The 22,295-nt window shown below is 39.3% G+C and overlaps 1 protein-coding gene across 1 annotated transcript in view; it reads right to left on the bottom strand.

The window, feature by feature from the left end:
* LOC117287794 (atrial natriuretic peptide receptor 1-like) overlaps positions 1–22,295 on the bottom strand; it is a 98,830-nt gene that overhangs the window by 23,909 nt on the left and 52,626 nt on the right. The window contains exons 10-12 of the mRNA XM_033768311.1: positions 21,637–21,708; positions 20,207–20,381; positions 5,618–5,773 (exon numbers count right to left, since the gene is read on the bottom strand). Coding sequence (XP_033624202.1) covers positions 5,618–5,773; positions 20,207–20,381; positions 21,637–21,708 — 403 coding nt within the window. The remainder of the gene's footprint in view (positions 1–5,617; positions 5,774–20,206; positions 20,382–21,636; positions 21,709–22,295) is intronic.

Below are 22,295 nucleotides of genomic sequence, written 5' to 3'. Positions count from 1 at the left end.
AAATGGGCCAGCCCCCATGGTACCCAGAATCCGGGTCAATTCTGACCCGTGGGGGGGGGGGGGGAGGCTGGTACAACGCAATACCAGGAACTTTTATATCAACACTGAGATTTGACTTGTGCTCCCTTTCTGTACAACAAACTTTGGGCGAATCTCCTTGAGAATTGTAAAATTAAAGGGGTTGTGTCGTCTCGGTCAAAGCAGGCCTGTGGCTGTAAATGGAATTATGAACTCTGATCCAGTTACTACACTTGAGCGCCCTTCCCATGGCTAGCTATGGTATATAGGGAGGACGCACGTTTGCAGTAACTGGATAAGTCCATGTACAGCTTCAGGTTATACACATCTATGTTTCAATACCCCTCGGTACCATACTGTTCCGACACCTCTTTCTTGCAACTGCTGCTCCTGCAACTATACACAATGTGGAGATTGTCGCAGTACCTGACATTATACACTGTTCCAAGAAACCGTAGTTTTATTTTAGCATGTAAACTACAAAGGGGGTTTCGGAGAAGGGTTGTCGTAAATGAAGAGCAATCGCCCTTGAACCACGCCTTAAAACTCCACTGACCAACTGCTGACCAACGACCAACTGCTGACCAATGACCAACTGCTGACCACTGATGTTGGTTGTACATGCAAAGCCTCGGCACATGACCAACGGTCTATGTGCAGACACGAATCCATACAAAATGTTCCTGATTTATATCTGATAAGACGCAGCCTCTTTAAGTGCAAACCATGTGCTATGTGCTTTCTCTTGGCTTCACATGATCATGGAATGGAGCTACCTCTTACCTACTTCAACCTGTACAAGGCACGATTTCAATTAGACTTAAACACACGTCCTATAAACGCGAGGTACTCCGGGGGGTTCCGTACCGTACCCCAGGGTTTGGCGAAATACTGATTTCTGGGTGTTACTTTACGGCACCATACACATGCATCTTCCCTTAATCCAGAGAGCTAGGACCCAATTCTTTTCTATTATCTGTGGAGAGAAAACCGCTCCATATAACAGTGATACTCGTTACGCCCTCTGGGAGGCGATTAATAATGCTGCTATACGCAGTTAAACGGTACCGTCTGGTGGCACATTTTTGAGAAGCGGTCAGAGAAAAATGTGTTAAAAGCTGTTAACCCAATTTCTGAAGCGAAAGCCACAAAATACATCATCCTCTGACAAGAACGTTGAAAAATATAAGCGGCAATAGTACAACATAATTTAGACAGCTTGGCGAGTGAATAGAACATTAATATACTTCCAACACCTCTTTTGTCATTTTGATTTTGTTTCATAGTGTAGCTGATGAAAAATGTATTTCAAGCCTGAAGCAATCATTTGAAATGCATATAAAGTGACACATATATATCAATTCACGTTGAACCGCGCTAACTTGGAAAGACGGCTGAATTAGAATTTCTTTTGAAGTAGGGCTGTCATAAATAGTGTCAGAAAATATAAAAAGTTAGAGTTATAAACAGCTTTTTCCTTTTTTTGTGTTTTGCTCCATAGCTGGTTTTTAATGTTTTCATCACTCTAATGGGAAAGATTTAAAAGTTAATCCAAAGGAATGTAATTTAACAATCTATTTGTACATTTTGAATTAAATCTTTTAGATTTAAGTTTTAAATGCGTAGTATTTATTTTTTTAATCTTAATGTGTTGGTCCGTAATTATAATCCTTTTGATTAACGTTTAAATCCCTCCCATTTTAGAGAGTCTTTGGAAAAAAATTGTATAATACGCTTTATAACCGGTATAGGCCTACAATTTGCTATCTCTTTTGTCAGTTTTGTTGCTCTTAAAATGTTTCATACTTTATTTATCGTTAGTCATGTTCCCACAAGCCTTGGTTTACTCGAACAGCGTTCTATTGCCATTATCGTTATCACGGGGGTGATTTTGTTGTTGTCATTATTCTTTTGCAAATTCGATGAAAAATTTAGCCACAAAGTGAGAATACCGTTTTTTTTTACAATTACCTGTCGAGTGACTTGAAAGACAGTGGACACTATTGGTAATTGTCAAAGACCAGTCTTCTCACTTGGTGTAACTCATAATAGACATAATACAACAAACCTGTGAAGTTTTGAGCTCAATCGGTCGTCGAGATTGCGAGAAAATAGTGGGGGAAAAAAACACAAAAAACTGTGTCACACGAAGTTGTGTGCTTTCAGATGCTTGATTTCGAGACCTCAAATTATAAATCTGAGGTCTCGAAATCAAATTACTGGAAAATCACTTCTTTCTCGAAAACTACGTCACTTCAGAGGAAGCCGTTTCTCGTAATGTTTTATACTGTCAACCTCTCTCCATTACTCATTACCAAGTAAGGTCTTATTCTTGTAATTATTTTGAGTAATTACCAAAAGTGTCCACAGCCCTTAAAGACCAGATTGTCAGATTGTCTTTCTGAATTCGAGCATTTGGAATGACGTCCGTTTTTTAAGGTAATACTGAGTTCGTGAATCCGATACCCCTCCCTTGACATTCTGGGCCTGTTGACTATTCACCAACTACACCATCTTGTTCAGTTACGAGCACCGAGCCAAAGAGGGATCAAGTTTCAGGAGATGACAAAACGTTCGCTCACTTATACTTAAAGGCACTGGACATCTTTTGTTAATATTGTAAAAGACCAGTATTCTCACTTGGTGTATCCCACAAAATGTGTAAACTAACAAATCTGTGAAAACTTTGACCCAATTGGTCATCGAAGTAACAAGAGAGTAAAATGACAGAAAAACACACATGTTGCACATTGTGTGCCTCCATGTCTAAAAAGGCTTCAGGCCCTAAAGTATTTGAATATTATTTAAGTTCTAAATTACTTCTTTCTCAAAACCTACGTTACTTCAGAGGGGGCTGTTTCTCACAATGTTCTATACAAACAGCTCGCCATTGCTCGTTACTACGTAAGTTTTATGGTAAAAATTATTTCGGGTGTTACCAATATTTCCCATAGTGCCTTTAACTAAACAGAACGCGCTCTGCAATAAAATGCTGCCCCATTGCTCTGCTGATATAACTGGGGCAGGAAAGTAGAGGAGCAATAACACAAAAAAAGAGATTTTTTTTTTTTTTTGCTGAACAACCGCAAGACAGATGAATGAGTAAATATCACCCCGGGTCCCAAGTGCTGCAAGTCACTGCCTTCATTTGAGTGGTTTGTAAGAAGAATCAGGACTTGCTTAACTGTTTCTCAACGCAGCAGTTCACCATTCTCCAGCTGGGAGCCAAAGCGAATGTGACATGAAAATTCGCTCGCATGCCACGTTTCGCATTGTGTTTAGCAACTGTACGGGTAAATGTAGAGTTAGTCACGAACGTATTGCGCTTGATAGAAACTATACTCAAAAAGATAAAAAAGCGACACCTAAAGCTTGCCTCAAGTTGCAATTTGACACAATAAGGTAGAAGTGCTGTTTGGAAACAAAACTTCTAAGTGTTCGCAGAAACTGCTCCTGGGTTGAAATACATTAGGATATCCTTTATATCCTTTGATATTTCATGTTTTTTTTTCAATATGGTAATGTTTTTAATGACTTTTGTAAACTGTACATTTCGGCTTTTAGCCGCTGTATTGCAGTGTTTTAATAAATAAACCATGAATAATAATATTGCGTGTAGTTTGCTTGTATGGGAAACTGTTCTGTGAAACTCGTCGTATACAAAGCGACGTTGAAGGGAATGGTTTATTATAGCCTCCTTATAGTCATTATGTATAAACATATCTTTGTTTCCATTGACTGCTTTGCCAGGTATATCAACATTTTTTTGTTCTTTCCATTTAGACTATGCGTCATCTTATTTTCGTTTTAGTTAATCAAGCGTTGTTGTTAATTGAAATAATTATGTTTTGTTCATATTTGAACGTCCTCCCTCTGTTTGTCCGTTTATCTTGTTTCTGTCTTGGCTTATCAAATCGGCAGCCATACTGTCCCTTTTCTTTGACTGTATAAACATTCTGTTCGCTGTTACATTGTGCATTCGGTAATGCTGTGTTGTTGACAGTTTGGAAATAACTTTGAATTGAATTGGATTGAACTGTCAATGCAGATTCTAATGCGCTTTGCTCTCTAAAATGTGACTTGACTCATGCATTTTATGGCTAGTTGATTTCAACAAGGCCACGCGTGCCCATAGGCCAGCAAGCTAAACAGTCGGTATTGTTTTATCCTCCATGCCAACCTCCATCCCAAACCTCAGTCCCGGCCTTCAGGAGGAACATTTAGTTATAAAGGCCGCTTTCGATAATTAAATTCCCCTGGTAACCTGGTCAACGCCGGCTTAGCCGATCAATGCACGCACCGGGATAGCCTGCAGGTACCAGGTGTGGCGCACTGGCAAATCGACTCATGATTATGGCAGTTTGACGCTTGTTTGGAGACTACGAAGCGAGTCGGTTCACTGGACGCGCAAAATACGCCTTCAGCCAACCCCGTGTTGGAAAACAGTTCAACTCGGAAATCCTAGCTTTCAAAGTCTCTTTTATAAAACAATCTGTCAAGAACAAAATGAAACAAGAGTCCCATACAACTCCTAATATAACAAAACTGTTGAAGTTGTAGTAATTTGGAAACACGAACTCTTCACCATAAACCGAAGACTTGACAAATAATTTGAATGTAAATTCGTCACTGTCATAATAAAGGTATTAAATTACGAACTTCATATATTTCTGAAAGGTCGTCTCAACACTCAATTTTCTCTTGTCAAAATCTAATTAGGAGACCGAACCAACCCGTGCATCATCCATGCTCCACGTTGTTCCGAAGCAATGTATGGGATGAAGACCTAAATGGGGCCCGAGAAAACACAAGGAACAAAACTGCTAAAAGACAACTCTCTTATGGCGACAGTCTGCCGTCAACAAAGAGCGGTGTGATCCACTGAGGACAGAAATCCTACCGCCTAGAAAACAACCAATTTGTCTCAAAACGGCAAACAATATAAACAGCAATAAATAACAACAAACCTGACCTGTTGTAATTGGGCCTAAAAAATAACCAGTTGTAACATTAGTCTTATAACTAAAGTTTTTTGAATTCACTCTTTAAAGAGTGTAGGCAGTGACAGCTCTAAAGTTAGATTACAGATAACAACATGAACAAGTGAAATTGACATTGTGAAAGTTACATCCAACAAAGTATATTTATAACTTGACACTTTAAGGAGGTATAACTCCCCTTTATCCAGGTGGATTTCATTTTACAAAAGAGTTGTAACTCACTGGCACTCTTTCAAAGTATGAATTAAACAATTAGTTTTTAGAGTGTAGCAATTTCACGATATGCTATACACCCATCAGTTTGCAGCAGTTAGGGCTATATTATACCCAGCGGTTCGCAGCAATGGGAGACTTTTGGGACGCTTGGTGGCAGCAGACTTACCAGGTAAAATCCATTGTTTCCGGTCATGTGCGCACGCTCAGAACTACGTAAACAATGGATATTTACCTGGTAAGTCTGCTGCCACCTAGTGTCCCAAAGTCTCCCATTAGAGCTGTATATGATATACCTCAGTTTGCAGCAATTATGTGCATTTGAATGGTTAACGATAAATGAGAGAACATGGGTTTATCTGATGGTGGTTTATCGTGTGGTTTACCTTTAGGCGACAGGTCTACATTAGCTACGTAGAAGACACTCTCTCTATATATGATTTCGTGGACAATGACACCAAAGCTATATACATCAGCCTTTTGGGTTCCACCTAGGGGCATCTCCGGTAGACGAAGGAGCTCCGGTGCCGACCATAGCCTCTCTGGAAAGGGGGGAAAGGAAAGAGAAAAAGAAGAAGAGTTTGTTATTAATTGGATAGACGATATATTCCACAAACAAACTTAGTTTAATCTTTATGCACTGGACACCTTTGGTAATTGTCAAAGACCAGTCTATTCATTTGGTGTATCTCATCAACATATGCATAACATAACAAACAGATGGACATTTGAACTCAATTGGCCGTCGAAGTTGCGAGAGAATATCAAATGCAAGAAAAAACTCCCTTGTCGCACAAGTTATGTGCTTTCAGATGCTTAATGTCGAGACCTCGCTCAAGTTTTCACAGGTTTGTTATTTTATGCATATGTTGAGATACACCAACTGTGAAGACTAGTCTTTGACAACTACCAATAGTGTCCAGGGTCTTTAAAGAATAAAACCATTATTGAATGAATGAATGAATGAATGAATGGATGAACACAAATCTCCAACATACCGGGAAAGGAACCAGACTACTGTAACCCCAATCTGAACGCACCACGACAGAGTTCTTCATTTATATCAAGTTGAGAATGAGTATAGTTGTTTATCTTGTCACGATTGGAAAGATCAGTCGCTGTGGACTCTCAAATCAATTGCCTTTAGTTTAAATACATTGTTGTCTATCTATAGACATTGTCTGTTGGCGGTCCCATGTGAGAGCACATGAGCTTCATGTTTTCTTCGTTGAATTGGACACAATAATGATTGGAATAACACAATATCTTAGTGATTTCCCTGGACACAAAGAAATGTTTTTCAAAGGCATGTTTAGGTAGTTCAATCCCACGAGCGTATTTCAACTTCAGAGATGACTCTGCTATTAAGATATATGAAGTTTATCTTCGACCAAATCATCACCGTAGACCTATACACGAAATGACCTCGGTTCGCTTTTCAGCAGATAAGCATGTTCAACAACCAACACAAATGGATTACTTTTGGGTTGAATTCACATCATTTGCATATGTATCAAAATGTATATTATTTCTATTCTATTGTAAACTTTACCTATATGATACACAAGATGCCAGAATGCAAAAATGTATACAACCATGCTACACTCACACACCGGTATAATTACATACAATCTGCCGTTCCATACAAAACCTACTCAAAAACACTTTCAGAATGTTTGTGTTTCAAATCTCTTCGTTCATCCCTTGCCTTGTCTGTGCATCTTTTGCCCCTGTCTCTTTAAATTTATCTCAACAGCAATTACCTGCTTTTGTGATGAATGGTCAATACATTATATAGCCTCCAAATAGTGTCTGTGCTCCCAAGGCCTCAAATGAAAATTTCAGGTCCTTTGAACGTCATTAAGAATGTGAAACGAAACAAAGCTTCGATGCTTCTTAAATAGAACATCTAAATGTTAATGACTTCAACATTTGTTTCTAGGCCGTAAGTGAAGTATATCAGTCAGCCACTGCCTACAGGCGTTGAATGCTTGATGACTTTTAATAACACCCTGCTTCAAATGTGCTACTTATGCAACCAGTATGCATCTGGGCCGTGGAACTGGTTGATAAGACGATGTGACCTCTGACGTCACACGAAAACCATAACATGATTCGCGCGCATACCGCCGGGCAAAACCTTTGTGTTTTGGCAGCCAGTTAGAAAGTGTACGCAATCTTACTAGGACTACGCAACTCAGTGCCCGGCCAAACATGACGTATATAGTGTTTCGTCAACAGAGGGCGGTTTGAATGTACACAAAGGTCACATCGTCTATAGGCTGATGGATCTGTCACATTAAACACTTTATATACCGCAGAAATAACAAGTTACACGTGGAGGCTACAGTATTACCTCACTGAAATTAATAAAGTCATTAATGTTGTGCAAACAGTCTTGGATTTTGTGTAGATTTTCATCAAATCGTAAATTTGTCATTTTTAAAATATCTGATCCAATTCCTCCTATTTATTTAAATATAAATGATTTATTAAAGACATTGGACACTATTGGTAGTTGTCAAAGACTAGCCTTCACAGTTTGTGTATCTCAACATATGCATAAAATAACAAACCTGTGAAAATTTGAACTCAATTGGTCATCGAACTTGCGAGATAACAATGAAAGAAAAAAACGCCCTTGTCACACGAAGTTGTGTGCGTTTAGATGGTTGATTTCGAGACCTCAAGTTCTAAATCTGAGGTCTCGAAATCAAATTGGTGGAAAATTACTTCTTTCTCAAAAACTATTGCACTTCAGAGGGTGCCGGTTCTCACAATGTTTTATACCATCAACCTCTCCCCATTACTTGTCACCAAGAAAGGTTTTATGCTAACAATTATTTTGAGTAATTACCAATAGTGTCCACTGCCTTTAAATATATCTTTAAATACTTAAAGTTATAATACCGGAATCAAATCAGAATTAAAAGCTAAGCCTGTAGAAAAGAATAACACAAATTAAAAATCTCTACATGTTCTCTTCTTGTTAAAAAGATGTGTAGTTGCAATAAAAATAGCAACTATATGCAAATTTCTGATATTTGTGATATCTAAAAGCAGTAACAGCCAATGTTAACAATCAAAGAAACCTACAATTAAAACAACACCCCTACTGTACAAGCTGTATTCAAATTAATCCAAATCATGCCTAAACGCAACGAAAATAATGCTTTCGAGAGATTGGGTATTGATATAATAACCTACAAGGAAATATCATGATGTTTGGATCCTTTTATAAACACAACTTGACGGGTAAAGGGGAAGGTCTGTCCTCCTACAACCTTTGCATCATAAGAATTGATGCGGTCAACTCCAGGGCAGTCTCTTTAGACGTCTCTACCTTTTACAGTTCAGATGAGAAATATGTCTTCATATACAAGTCTGATGATCTCATATGCTAATTCATGCATATCGATCATGTGAAGTGATTTCTCACAGGAAATGCGCCTCTGGTTTTGCGCTGACGAATCAATAAGACAGTTGCCTCCCCAAGGTTTCCCACCAAATTTAAGATGCAGGGATTACTCCGGTCGTTCACCCGTTAATCGAATGATGAAATGCGCAATAACCAAATACATTAAAACATTAAACAATAATTTGAAACACTCTCGAAAGACTTAAAATCCACGCAGTGTTCAAGAAGACAGCAAATGGTTATTGCGTTTGCAATTGAAACTTTTGAAAATGTTGGCAAAATTACTATCCCACGTGTGATAAGTATGCATGGCCCTTTTCGAATCCACGGCTTCGGCTTTGGATTCAGCTTCAGGCTCCGTACTCGTGTAATTGTCTAAAGCCCTGAGCACGTTCGCAAAGCATGCACAATTGTCAAAACAACCGCGGGGCTAAGCTGCTGGATGAGCCGATCGTTCAGATATAACGAGGACAATGTCCGGCAGACCTCGTATTAACGAGAGTGACCGTACAATGCTTCTATATTTATACAGTGGCATGTTATCCAGGGAGCAAGAGAGTAGAATTTTTATATTTATTTTAGAGACATTTTTTATTGTCGAGGCGAGCCTTAATCGACTTGTAAAGGCCTTACAAAGGCACCAACAGCGTGCAACCACGAACCTCCGCGAAGGGTTTACAGCATGGCGCTTACATAGTACTTTTCGCAAATACCGGGGCGCGCGCGTAAAGCTAGGAATTAGGTGCATTGTGGTCTTGCTGGTATCCAAATTTGATCCATATATATCCCACAATGCACCTCATTCAACAGTCTGCGCGTGCGAGTTGGTATTTGCGATACCAACGCGCAAAAACCAAGACATGTTCAAGTGAGTGGTCTTATTGAGTGATCTTATTCAGCGCATCTACTGTTCAGTGCATAAGTATTATCATGCATGATCGGCGAACGAAAAGCAATCCATCTCGACCCTTTTTTCGCCCCCTCTATACGTGTGAAATTTGGAAGAAAGAGTGTTATACCTTATCACGCTCTTGGAAACATAATACGATCGCATATATAATATTGTGCTCTTTACAGCATGGAAAAAGTTTACCAAAAGGTTTCAAAGTAGGTTAACATTATAGTGCAAGTCTCGATCTCGCGTATCAAATACGAGAAAATAATTCAGTGAAATATCTTCAGTGGAAATCAAAACTGCTTTTAAAATTCATTTTATGCAAAATTCTTGATGATAAAAAAATACCCATCCAATGTTAATTGTTATATCTTAGAAATAATTTGTGACACTTTTTAAAGGAACACGTTGCCTTGGATCGGTCGAGTTGATCTTTGAAAAGCGTTTGTAACAGATGGTTATAAAATGCATTTGATTAGAAAGATATTTAAAGTAGAATATAATATAATGAATAGGGTAGATGGCCTTAGCTTTCGATCCAATCCGGACCTTCTTCAGAGGCATAAGACAAGTACAAACAAATACATATCCATTTATAGAAAAAGAGAGGGGGAAAGGGATTAAGGAAAGGATCCAGAAAGAAGCGGGAAAATAACAGCCAATCAAAGTTCCTATTTCAGAAACAGTATTGGGGGCTATGAACCAATAGGAGTGAAGTGGCGAGGACAAAGGATGTTTAGAATGAAAGGAAGGGTTACTGGACCATAAAAGTGGTAAATGTATTGTTCGACAACAATGGAGGGAGACATGAAAGGGTAGGATTAGAGAGCAAGTTGCATCATGATGCAACTAACAATGGTCAATTAATAAGAATAGCAAGATCAAAGGTATGATGATTTTAAAAATAGGTATGAGGGACCTGTGGAAAAAAAAAAGGGGGGGGTTACTTACATCAGATAGTTACAGTGATGAATTTATAAAAACAACTTTAAACTAGGTTAATTTATACTTTATGTACAGAATATATACAACATATGAGTTCTTAGGCAGAAGTGAAGTGGAGGGTAATGAGAAGTTATTTAACACCAGTGTTTATGTTAAGTCCAAAGGGTTTTACTGTCTTGAGTTGGTGAATCCAGTGTGATTCTCTATTCTTGCGGTGTGTGTCATCACCATTGCAAGCTTCAATCACCAGAAGTTCAACATCAATGACACTATGATTGGGGCTGTTGAAGTGGATAGAGACTGGGTACGGTTTCTTAGTCTTTATGGAAGAGACATGATTCGCAAAGCGAAGACTAAGTTTGGTCTTAGTCTCTCCCACATATTGTAGCCCACATCTCTTACATGATATGACATAGACTACATTAGACGTGCTGCATTCAGAGTCGGTCTTGATGTTGTATGAAGAGCCAGTGGTATGACTCTTCACCTTAAGTGAGGGCTTAATGTGCAGACACGTTTTGCATTTGGAACGGGTACATTTGTGACAGCCCAGTATATCTGTCGGGGGTTGTGTTTGGACTGTACCTGGGGGAAGTTTGGCCCTGACTAGTATGTCACCAAGGTTCTTAGGGCGGCGGAATGCAACCATGGGAACCTCAGTGATTGCTGAGTGTAACCTGCTGGAGGAGTGAAGTATAGGCATGTTATTATTGAGAATTGAGGGAAGTTTGGGTAGTTTGGGGTGGAAGGTGGTGACCAAAGCAACTCTATTGGTAGGAGGTTTTTTAGCTCCCGTGTTAGTCAACAGAGTATGACGAGGTACGTTGAGAGCCCTGTTGATAGCAAGTTGGACCCTACGTTCGCTGTGTCCCCTAGATACAAGGTGTTTCCTTAGCTCTGATGAGCGCCTCTTGTACAGGGTATCTGTGGAACAGATACGCCTGATACGTAAGGCCTGACTGTAAGCAATTGCCTTCTTACAGTGACTAGGGTGACAGCTATTGGAGAGAAGGTACTGGTGGGTGTCGGTGGGTTTACTGTAAACATCTGTGACAAGGCCATTAGGAGACTTGGTTATTGTCACATCTAGAAAGTTCACACTGGTGAGAGATTGTTCGGTAGTGAACTTTATGGTGGGGTGAAATGAGTTGATATGGGCAATAAACTCATCCAAGCTGTCTTGGTCACCACACCAGATGGAGAAAATATCATCAATAAATCTCCACCAAACTAGTGGTCGGTTGGGGGCGGAGGACAGGAGTCTGTCCTCCAACTGAGACATGAATAGGTTAGCATATGAGGGTGCCATTTTGGTACCCATGGCAGTACCCTGTACCTGTAGAAAATGCCTGTCAGAAAATGTGAAATTATTCTTCATTAGAATGTGGCTCATGAGTTCCTTAATATGACTCACTGAGGGGCGGGACTGATTACTAGCATTGAGGGCAGAGACACATGCACTCATGCCTTCATGATGGGGTATGTTAGTATACAGTGATGAAACATCAAAAGTAACCAAAATAGCAGAGTCAGGTATTTGGTGCTTGACCTCATCTAGTTTGTGGAGAAAGTCTTTGGTATCCTTGATGAAGGAAGGAATACGGCAGACTAAGGGTTTGAGGAAGCTATCAACAAACTCAGAAATGCGCTCTGTGGGGCTACCATTCCCAGATACAATAGGTCTCCCCGGGTTATTGGGCTTGTGTATCTTAGGTAGAAGGTAGAACCTTGCTGTACGGGGGTCATGTGGGAGGAGATAGTTAAATGTATCTTTCTCAATATCATTGGCATTATAAATCTTAACGTAGAATATAATGATGCACCCAAGTATCACTCAAAATTGCGAGGTTTTCATTTTACCTCGTCGACAAACACGGTCGGCTTTTTATGGGAGTACAATTTTTGACTCCCATAAATGGCCGACCGTCTTAGTTCGCAAAGTAAAAGGAAAACCACTCAATTTCGAGGCAAATGTGTGTGGATCATTGTATTCTACTTTTAAACAGCTTTCTAACCATATGCATTATATAACAAACGGTTACAAACGCTTTTCAAAGACCAACTCGACCAATCCAAGGCAACGTGTTCTTTTAAACTGCGCATATTTTAAATCTGCTTCCACCAAGCGTCCAACAATCCTTCTATTCCATTTCGAAAGATAGTTTTATCGTTGAACGAATTTGAAATGGTAATTCCCTCACAAAGAACACAGTAGTGCCAACGACAGTTGTTATATTATATTTATTTAGTTTTTACTATTTTGGTTCAGGTAAACATTGAGTCAGTTGTTTAACTGAAAAGTTATCGATTATTAGCACGTTGGTGCGTCCAACAATTGACAGCCTTTGGGGCATGAGGTGAAATAATGACCGATCAATAAACCGACGAAAAGTATCACCTTTAGGAGAGACTGACAACTAAAATAAGAAATGATAAATTTTAATTAAGATGGACAGGTGCCCGTTGGTTGATCACAGTTTTCCCGCCATTTTCCCTCACCACCTCCCGCCAAGAGGGTTCATTGGAATGTGCAGTAATCTAACAGCGTGGCGGGGTTTTGTGATTAAACTGGAAGTGAGATCATACAGTGACATCCTACTGCGCGTTATTGAGCCGGAAAAAGTCGCTAGAATGTACACCTTAAGACCATCGGGAACGCAGCTGATTATTACACTATAGATTGTATACATCATCTTTTGCTTTTGTACTTGAGTGCATTAAATCAATTTTTAGAATTACAATGCACACTTTCAACCAACCCGTAAAAGTGTCACTAAAATGAAGTGACTGTGGTTTTACAAAGAGACACTGAATAAAGTTAAAGCATTGGGCGCTGTGGGCTATAAACGCGTTTGTTGTAGTGAAATGAATTCGGTTTGAAAGGTGTTTTGAAAGTAGATAATAAATATTCAAACAAAATATCCCTTGCAAATGTGAGGTTTTCTTAAAATTCTGTGAACTTACACAGTCCACACAATAGTTCTACAAAATGTATGTTAGTTCACGAAGTTTAAGGTAAACCACATTGCGATTTGTAATTGTGTAGAACACTTAAAAAAAACATCTTTCGAACCGTGTTAATTGCAGACAACACACCCTTTCTAGCCCAAAGGATCAAATGGTGAGGTATCCCTCCCTTTAATGTTTTGAACGCTCGGTTTGGTGTCCATTTCAATTTGGCAAAAGGCGAAACAGACAGTTAGAGAAACAAGAGAACACTGCGGCATCTTCGTTACCTTCATTAAAGGCACTGGACACCTTTCAAAGATCAGTATTCTCACGTGGTGTATCCCAACATAATGTATGCATAAAATAACAAAGCTGTGAAAGTTTTGACTCAATTGGTCATCGAAGTTGCAAAAGAATGATAAACGAAAAAACACAATCGTTGTGCTTTCAGATGCTAAAGAAGGGCTTCAGGCCTGAAGTCTTTTAATATTTGAGTGAGAAATTATCTCTTTCTAAAAAACTACGTTACTTCAGAGGGAGCCGTGTCTCACAATGTGTTATTCTAAAATGAGTAATAACCAATAGTGTCCAGTGCCTTTAATAGACTGATATTTAAGGCTAAAGTTGCCTGAGACGTTCATCTCTCTTATTTCGACTTTGTCCCACCGTCGTTCTCGTCGCAGCGCACAATTCAAGAGTAATCGAAAGGTAAATTCGGAAACACTTAGACCATCTGGCCTCTCGTGAAAAATGTTTTAATCATCGTAGATTAGCCGCGATATCACACTAAGAGTATGGACAGCCTGAAGTGGAAACTCACTTATCGTGAGGGGAATCCAGACTTATATTTTGGACGTAAGTTCCGCTTTCGTTTCTCAGATTATCAAAGGACTCTGACAAAAAAAATGATATAAAAAGGTATCGAAATGCACTCAACAACTGAGCTACCGTGGACATGTCTATTAATATCATGTGCAAACAACAGTTGGTTCTTCTCCTATAAGGCCTACTGCAATATGAATCTATAGCTTTGTGAACTATGGACTCACCTCGCTCATCTTTGAACACTTCACAACACTGAAAGTAGCACTTCACAACACTGAAAGTAGCACTTCACAACACTGAAAGTAGCACTTCACAACACTGAAAGTAGCACTTCAAATAGCGCAACTCTGCTACTGATTGTTGATATTGATGCAAAAAGAAAGTGTCCGTGTTTATACACAGCCTGTTGCGTGATGTGCTTTTATAGAGGCATTCTGTCGAATGTTCTTATTTGTTTAAAATACCCACATAAGCTTATACTCTGGACAAATCGGGGTCAGAATTGACCCGGATCTTGGTCCTGTAGAGCTTGACTCATTTCTGAGTCAGTCTGACCCGGAATACAGTGTCAAAATAACGTGAAGAGTCAATAATCTGATTTAAAATCCTGACAAATCCTGATAATTCCTGAGATATCCCAGGCCTGTACACCACAAGCCTTGGCTTCTGTTTGATTTAACATTGGAAAACATACTTTGTGTTTACACTAAACACAGCACTGCAACTAAAACAGAGTTAAACACGTCGTCTCTTCGCTTTTGGAGAGATCTTTCAGCTATAGTGGCTTTTTGGATAATCTCGTCCACTCTATTAAGTTCACACGCGAGAAAGGGTCATACTATGTCGTTGCTTTGCTTCACAGCCTGTAAAGGATGCTGGCTTCAACTAAAATTATAGAAACGGCTTATCAAATAGTGAAGGGCAGTCACTTATTAATTTAAGGAGTAAATCCAGGTGTTATGTTTGAACGCACATACCGGTAATCTAAGTATAGGCATACCTGGGATTATACACTGTCTTTTCTTTTTCAATAGACGTCCATGTTTAATTCATTCTTCATAATCCTTACTGCACGGGGAAGAATTCCATCCCCCACCCCAACACATGACAGCAACTGTGAAACCTCGCACCGGGCCTCATGGGGGCACTTCTATTTTCGCAATATCAATATTTGATGATCCTCTCACTTGTTTTATATTTTCTCCCCCTCTTCCATGGCCGCCGACTGACACTTAAGTGACAAAGCTAATGTGACAGCCAGCGGTCTTATTACTGTACGCTTCAGCACCCATCACCCAGACGACTGGTCTTGGATTACCAGTTGGAGGTATCAGCAAAGTGTGAAGACGTGGATGGACTCAAAAGTCAGAGATCGAGGGATGCACGATTACGTCGCGATGAAATGTGATGGAATGACTTCAAGAAAGTTGACGTATGGTTGACGTGTGGCGTAAGAAATGAAAAAACTCCTCCAATCGTAAATGAGGAGGAGTAACTCGCACTACGATGCCTTCTATAATGAAAGTTTGTGGTTATAACGACGTTTGTAACTTTTCTTCATTACAACGACGTTCGCATTTTAAGTACCATTACAACGACGCTCATGTTCTGGTAATCATTACATCGACGTTCGCATTTTAGTCATCATTGCAACGACGTTCACATTTAATCATCATTGCAACGACGTTCACATTTAGTTCACCAGTAAAACGACGTTTGTATTGCATTTTGCTTATTCACAACGAGTGGTGTTTGAATCTTCACATTGGTGTGGATCAAAGTAGAAACTATGGAAGTAAACTTGCGGGTAGGCCTACAACCCCGTATAACTCTTTGGAAAAAATGGTTCTCAGAAGAATCTGTTCTTCTCAGAGCCAACACTTCTCACACAGTATAGTTTTATTCATTCTGAGTAAAAGTACTTCTCCCACATCAGCTTTAAAAATGGATGTATGGCCTACCCGAAAATTTACGACTATAATATTGTTATTTTCATTCACTACAACGTTCGCATTTTGGTCATCAATAAAGCGACGTTCGTATTTGGTCATCAATACAGCGACGTTTGATTTTGGTCACGGCTGTTAGACGACACTGGCAAAAGTGTTGAGTTTTATCAATCACAGAATAATATTATTTTCAAAATATGCAACTTCACAGGAGTAACACTTCGAAAAGTGCGAAACTCCCCCCTTAAACGTACTTGAGAATTCCTTACAACACATTTTACACAATTTAGACCCGTTTACAACAGTGTAGTCTAGCAAAACTGATGCATCTTGTCGCTGGGAAAATTATGCACGCAGACACGCAGCTGTACGAGTCTGGAGCTAGATCATGCGGTACATATTGGTTGAACGCTGCGGATTTCCATTTTTAATTCACTTTGAGCTCTGTGTCTATTTGAACAAGGGTCTTCGACAAATTTGTCCACAGCCAGCTGTTGACACGAACGGGCAAATATAATAGTGCGAGTACCTCCAACGGTGTCACGTCGTAAACACTATACCAAGTCGCAATCAAATCTTCGATATCGGGCGTAATACAATATAACTTTTGGTGTTCTTATGCGTTATTCAATCGTATACTTAGTTGTCAGTTTGACTAAGGCCCACAGTTTCAAAATGGAACTGGAGAACTTTGCAATATTAAAATATAAAATAACTTACAATGGTCAAGCAAACTTTGCCGAAGGGCAAACGTTACAGGATGCGGGGGAAGGCAAACTTCTTGATTTCGCAATATAAAATGTACCAATTTCCTTAACTCAGATGAAACAAACTGTATTAACCGAGTTTGATATTTACTTTAAGTGGTAAAAGTATTTGCAACAAACAAACAAACAAACAAAAACATCAGATATCAGAAAGACATGCTCAAGAATAAATCAAGGAGTTTCTTCACGTGTTAAAGCCATTGGACCCTTTCGGTTCAGAAAAAACCCAAAAAGTTCACAGATTTACAAATAACTTACAGGGTTTACAGAAGGTAGTGGTGAAAGACTTCTCTTGAAATATTATTCCATGAAATGCTTTACTTTTTGAGAAAACAGCAAAACGATATCAATTCGCGTTAACGAGAATTACGGATTTATTTTAAACACATGTCATGACACGGCGAAACGCGCGGAAACAATGGTGGGTTTTCCCGTTATTTTCTCCCGACTCCGATGACCGATTGAGCCTAAATTTTCCCAGGTTTGTTATTTTATATAGAAGTTGTGGTACACGAAGTGTGGGCCTTGGACAATACTGTTTACCGAAAGGGTCCAATGGCTTTAAACTACCAGTTGTACAACGATGCACTCTAAAAGAAAACTAAGTGTAAAATGTTGCGCTGTAAAGCTGCCTGGTACGAATGTTGTGTAACACTTTATGGTAAATCTTGGGTACTATCATAATTGTTGTTGTACCCTAACTTGTATGTTGAGGAAAATATAATAAAGACACAACATTGGCTAAGAAAGTAAATATCAGGACACCGAGGTTCTTATGATGGGTAAAAAAAAATGTTTTAACTTCAATCAGTTTATCCTTTGCATAACAAGTGATAAGAAGTATTTGAAAATGAGGTAAAGCATTCCCTTTGGAACCATCTCCTACGAGAGGTTTGCATAACGCCATGTGCATATCTCTTTAGTGTTGGTTCTGAAAACGACCGGTTTTTAAAGACTCAACGTTTCGATAAGTATGCTCTGATCGTCTTCAGGACTGTGGTGTACGGAAGTGTTGGTTCTAAATAGAATTGGTGGCTAACGATTCGACGTTTCGATTAGTATGCTCCGATCGTCTTCATGTACTTCCCCATGTACAAAATAATGTCCACCGTACGCCCGTACACGCTGTGTTTGCTTATACCAACACATCAAGTAGCATCCAACATCCGTCACATCCGCATTTTCAGCCCGGTCTGGTTTCAGCCGCTTCGTTAGTTTTTTTTTACGGAACAGCACACGATTTGTTAACACCCGCTGGGGCCGGGGCCGCCATGAGTGACGGGTATTATCTTAACCAATTTCCACTGGGGGAAAGATAGGCGGGGAAAGACAGGCGGGGAGCCGCGGATGAAGGGGTGAAAAAAGGGTCGAAACAACAGTGCCATTGGAGATAAACTACACATCACACGCCAAAACAGAGCATCAAATATTCATAGTGTTGGTATATCAAGTTGATGATAATATCAACGCCGATCAGAGATGTTATCGAAGAAAATAAAACTACATTAAATTCCTTTTCTCGATTGCGCGCATCTAATTCAGCGACTATTTTAAAGATTTGTCACCTGTTACGCGTTGTTGTTGTTGTTGTTGTAGTTGTTGTTGTTGTTGCTGTTGTCGATTCATTTAATTGAGAGGTTAAGGGTCGTAGATTAGTTTTGTCACAAACCCCACAAATCTGAGACACGTATTAAACACGAATCGTTTCTCAGATTAAAATGTCTTCTGGTGGTTCGAAGGGAATCATTTAAAAAAAAAAAGTTTATATAAGCTATAGTGCTTCTATATTATTGTAGTTCTTATGGACGTACATTTGTTTGAGTATTTTGTTGTTGTCAACACATGACACTACATTTAATTTGTCAGTGCTACTTTTATTTGGTAGCTTAAATCCATATTTTTTAGACATGTCTTATACATCAGTGCAACAAAAATGTTACCAAATGTTGGTCTTTTGAGGGTCAATCTTACGATCAATTCACTCAGCCCAAATTATTCAGAAACAATTATGATCATTAACCACGGCTCACGGCACCCAATTTCGTTCTTTCACGGGCGCCTTCCACCATTTTCACTAGAGTGCGATAGTTGATTCTAATCGCTGATTAATTAATTTGCGCGGCCCAACCCTGCTCAGTTACTGCCGTATAACTGGTTAATTCCGCAATGGAGTGTTCGTTTCCACAGATGAGGTTATTGCGGTCATCAGATTCAGAAGTAAGGCTTGACTGTGGACTTCATCATGAAACACGCCAACAGGGGTCTTACATGCTCAAGTGTCACTTTCCTGGGACGGCAGCTGAGGCCGACCTCAGACGTATCCAGTAACTAGTCTCGCAGGCCCAATTGATATCTTCTAAACCCGGTACCTTAACCAATTTCCTGCCTCCCACGAGTAAAATCTACATCTATTTCACGGGTTCGACACAGCTGACCATCGTCTACAGGATAATTCTTGCTATTTGCCTTTGAATGCTAGAAACTCTTTAGGTAGGCCCTAGGGTATTGTATTGACAACTGAGCTTAGTGTGAAGTTTGGCGATAATTCGTGTATTGCCCTCTCCAAGAGAAGAGATGTAACTCTCCCTAAGGGGAAACCGAGGTGAAATTGGGTCGCAATATGTCAGGGAGCTGTTGAAATTCCAGAAGATTTAACTGTTTTGAGCGTGTTTAGTGTGATTGTGATCACCTACAAATAGCACAGGAATAATTATCAAACCGTATTATCTGCTTAATTGCTCCTCGTTCCCCGGTGATTACTTTGTCTACACGGACATGTATGATTAGCACGAGGGAGGGTTTGCAGCATCAAGTACAACGGTAGAAAGCAGCCACTGAGCTTTTAAGCTAAACCACGACAGAACCACAGTCAAACCGACTGGTTAACAAACGTGAAGTTCATTCATCAGGTTCAAAAGGTGTTAAATTCTTTGCCGTTCACCATGACTCTCCTCAAAACAACTTCAAACCAAGTCGGGCATGTATGCTTCGTATCTGAAAAGGCAAGGGCACCAAGGCATTTCTCTTTGGCACCCTGTTAGGAAACTGTAAATTGATACTGGAGCATTTCAAGGGCATCAAGGAAATGACCAGAGGGCATGGAGGCAATCGATTTCGAAGTGTTTAAATTAAACATACAATCTACCTTTAAACAAGCATTGCCTGAGTATTGCTGAAGATAATACAGGGCGCCCTCTTGTGTACAAGTCAAGAAAGATATAACTTACTCTGGTAATACTGGAATTGATCGTCCTCATCAGGTTCAAACGGATGGTCTGGTTCCCGGAACGAGTGCAGTCCAAAATCGGTAATCTTCACCACAAATCGATTATCGACGACACAATTTGAGGATTTGAGGTTACCGTGGGTCTGTATGACGCTGTTCTGGAGATAATGCATGCCCTAAAGGAGAAAGAAGATCAACGTTAATCAAGTTGTTACCAAACTAAGAAACTTTGCAAAGAAAATACATTTTTTATTAAAGTAAGACCAACTTGATGTTGTAACGTTGACAACACTTAAAGAGTATTCTGCATTATATAACACCAAAGAAGATGATTGTCATGTTTATTGGAGGATTGAAGTAGATCCTTGCCGTTTGATTGGAGGATTGTAGGTCACGTGGCCAGCATTATAAACTATGCATTTTGTCCAATCCTCTATTGCAAGCTTTGTGCAGCAGACCAAATGGCACTTTTAATGGATGACAAATACAATGTTGTACAAAATGTTTATTCGATAGTTTTATCATCCAGCCATATTGATATTTTGATTACAAAATTTTGTTTCGTGTGAAATGGAAATATTTGCATTCGTTGAAGTGTTGAACTACTCACAAATGGGTCTATACAATATTCATACTAACCATTATTGTACTCATTTAACTATTCAACTATTAACTCTATGTACTTTCAAAATAATTCTGTCAAAACCCTTCAAAATAATTATCTAGTACATGTGTGACTGCATTCAAACTAGCGAAGCAATGATATAATATTTAAAATACAGCTTCTGAATTAGAGTTAATCGTTTTACCGAGAAAATTCAATCACGGCTTATATTGATTATGCGTTCATTAAATCACAACTGCTTTGCCCCTACGTCCGAGCTATTTCCCACGTTGAAAGAACACAAACTGTGTATCGGCGGTTTGAATTAATTACAGGAAGCCTACATGTAAAAAATTGTGTTTGTATACAAGTCAAGGACCGCCGTTGTCCGTGCCGTGACGCCCTAAGCCCCAAGCGGGCTTAGTCCGCCTCTTATTGGCGGTCTGCTTCCCCTAGAGCCAGGGGGAGAACCTGAAGGGACCCGCGATGCAATTATGGAATTTGCATTTGCTTTGAACCACAACCACCATGTGGGAAATAAGCAGGTTGTAGTTGTCCTTGTTTATGCTTAAAGGGGAATGCACCTCTAAACGGGGGTTATGGAGGTTACTGTTTATACAAAATCGGGTTGCAGAGAGCTAATTCTGATCATACACAAATACCAATTTCCTGTCAGTCAAATATGAAGCCTTTCTTTTACAACTTCTTCAACAAGAGTTCTAGAAATGGGTGTGCCCGCAAGTTTACTAACTATACTTTGTCTTATATAAGAAGTGTATAATAATTTGCATCATATGCACTTTTCAAGTTTTTAATTGTTAGCTTACCTTGACTATGTCGTACAAAAGGGAATACTTGAACATGTCATCCAATTCGATAGAGTCATTTTCCAAAATATCCTGCAACAGATCAAACAAATAAACAAAAGGTTTTTAGTATTACCTAGGTCGTGTAGTTATATGATTATTTTGAAGGTTCTAATATAAACAAATACGAGGGGAAATTTGCATTACCCTTGCGTCGTTTTTCGTTTGGAATCATATTGTTTTGCCGCATCAGCCGATTGAAGATAAGATAAAACAAACTCAACTTGTGATAATTAAAACAGCATGTTCTTAGAAAAAAACACTGCTTCGCAAGTTTCCAATAGGAAATGATTTTGTGTGTCTAATTTATCTTACCCAGAATTTTCTTTTAACGATGTAAAACTTTCAGGGGCTATACTTATTGCTTAATTAAAACGTTCTTGTTAATTAAACGTCGTGTCACTCTTTGGTTTGATCAACAACAGATGTGTCAATATCTTTATTTACGTTGCAATTACCATTTCAGAACGTGTGTGAAATTATACAAACACGTGTTGTGTGTTTTGTTTGCAGCTATTAAGTTTTGGCACCGGGCTGGTTTTCTTAACCGGCACTCTAGAGGGCGCACTCCGATTTGTTAATCTCCAATGAGAAACAGTTGTTTCAAAATATACACAACA

Source organism: Asterias rubens, chromosome 3 (assembly GCF_902459465.1).
Source record: "Asterias rubens chromosome 3, eAstRub1.3, whole genome shotgun sequence".
Classification (NCBI taxonomy): Eukaryota; Metazoa; Echinodermata; class Asteroidea; order Forcipulatida; family Asteriidae; genus Asterias; species Asterias rubens.
The sequence above is the reverse complement of the archived record's forward strand: the minus strand, read 5'-3'. Positions and strand labels throughout refer to the sequence as shown.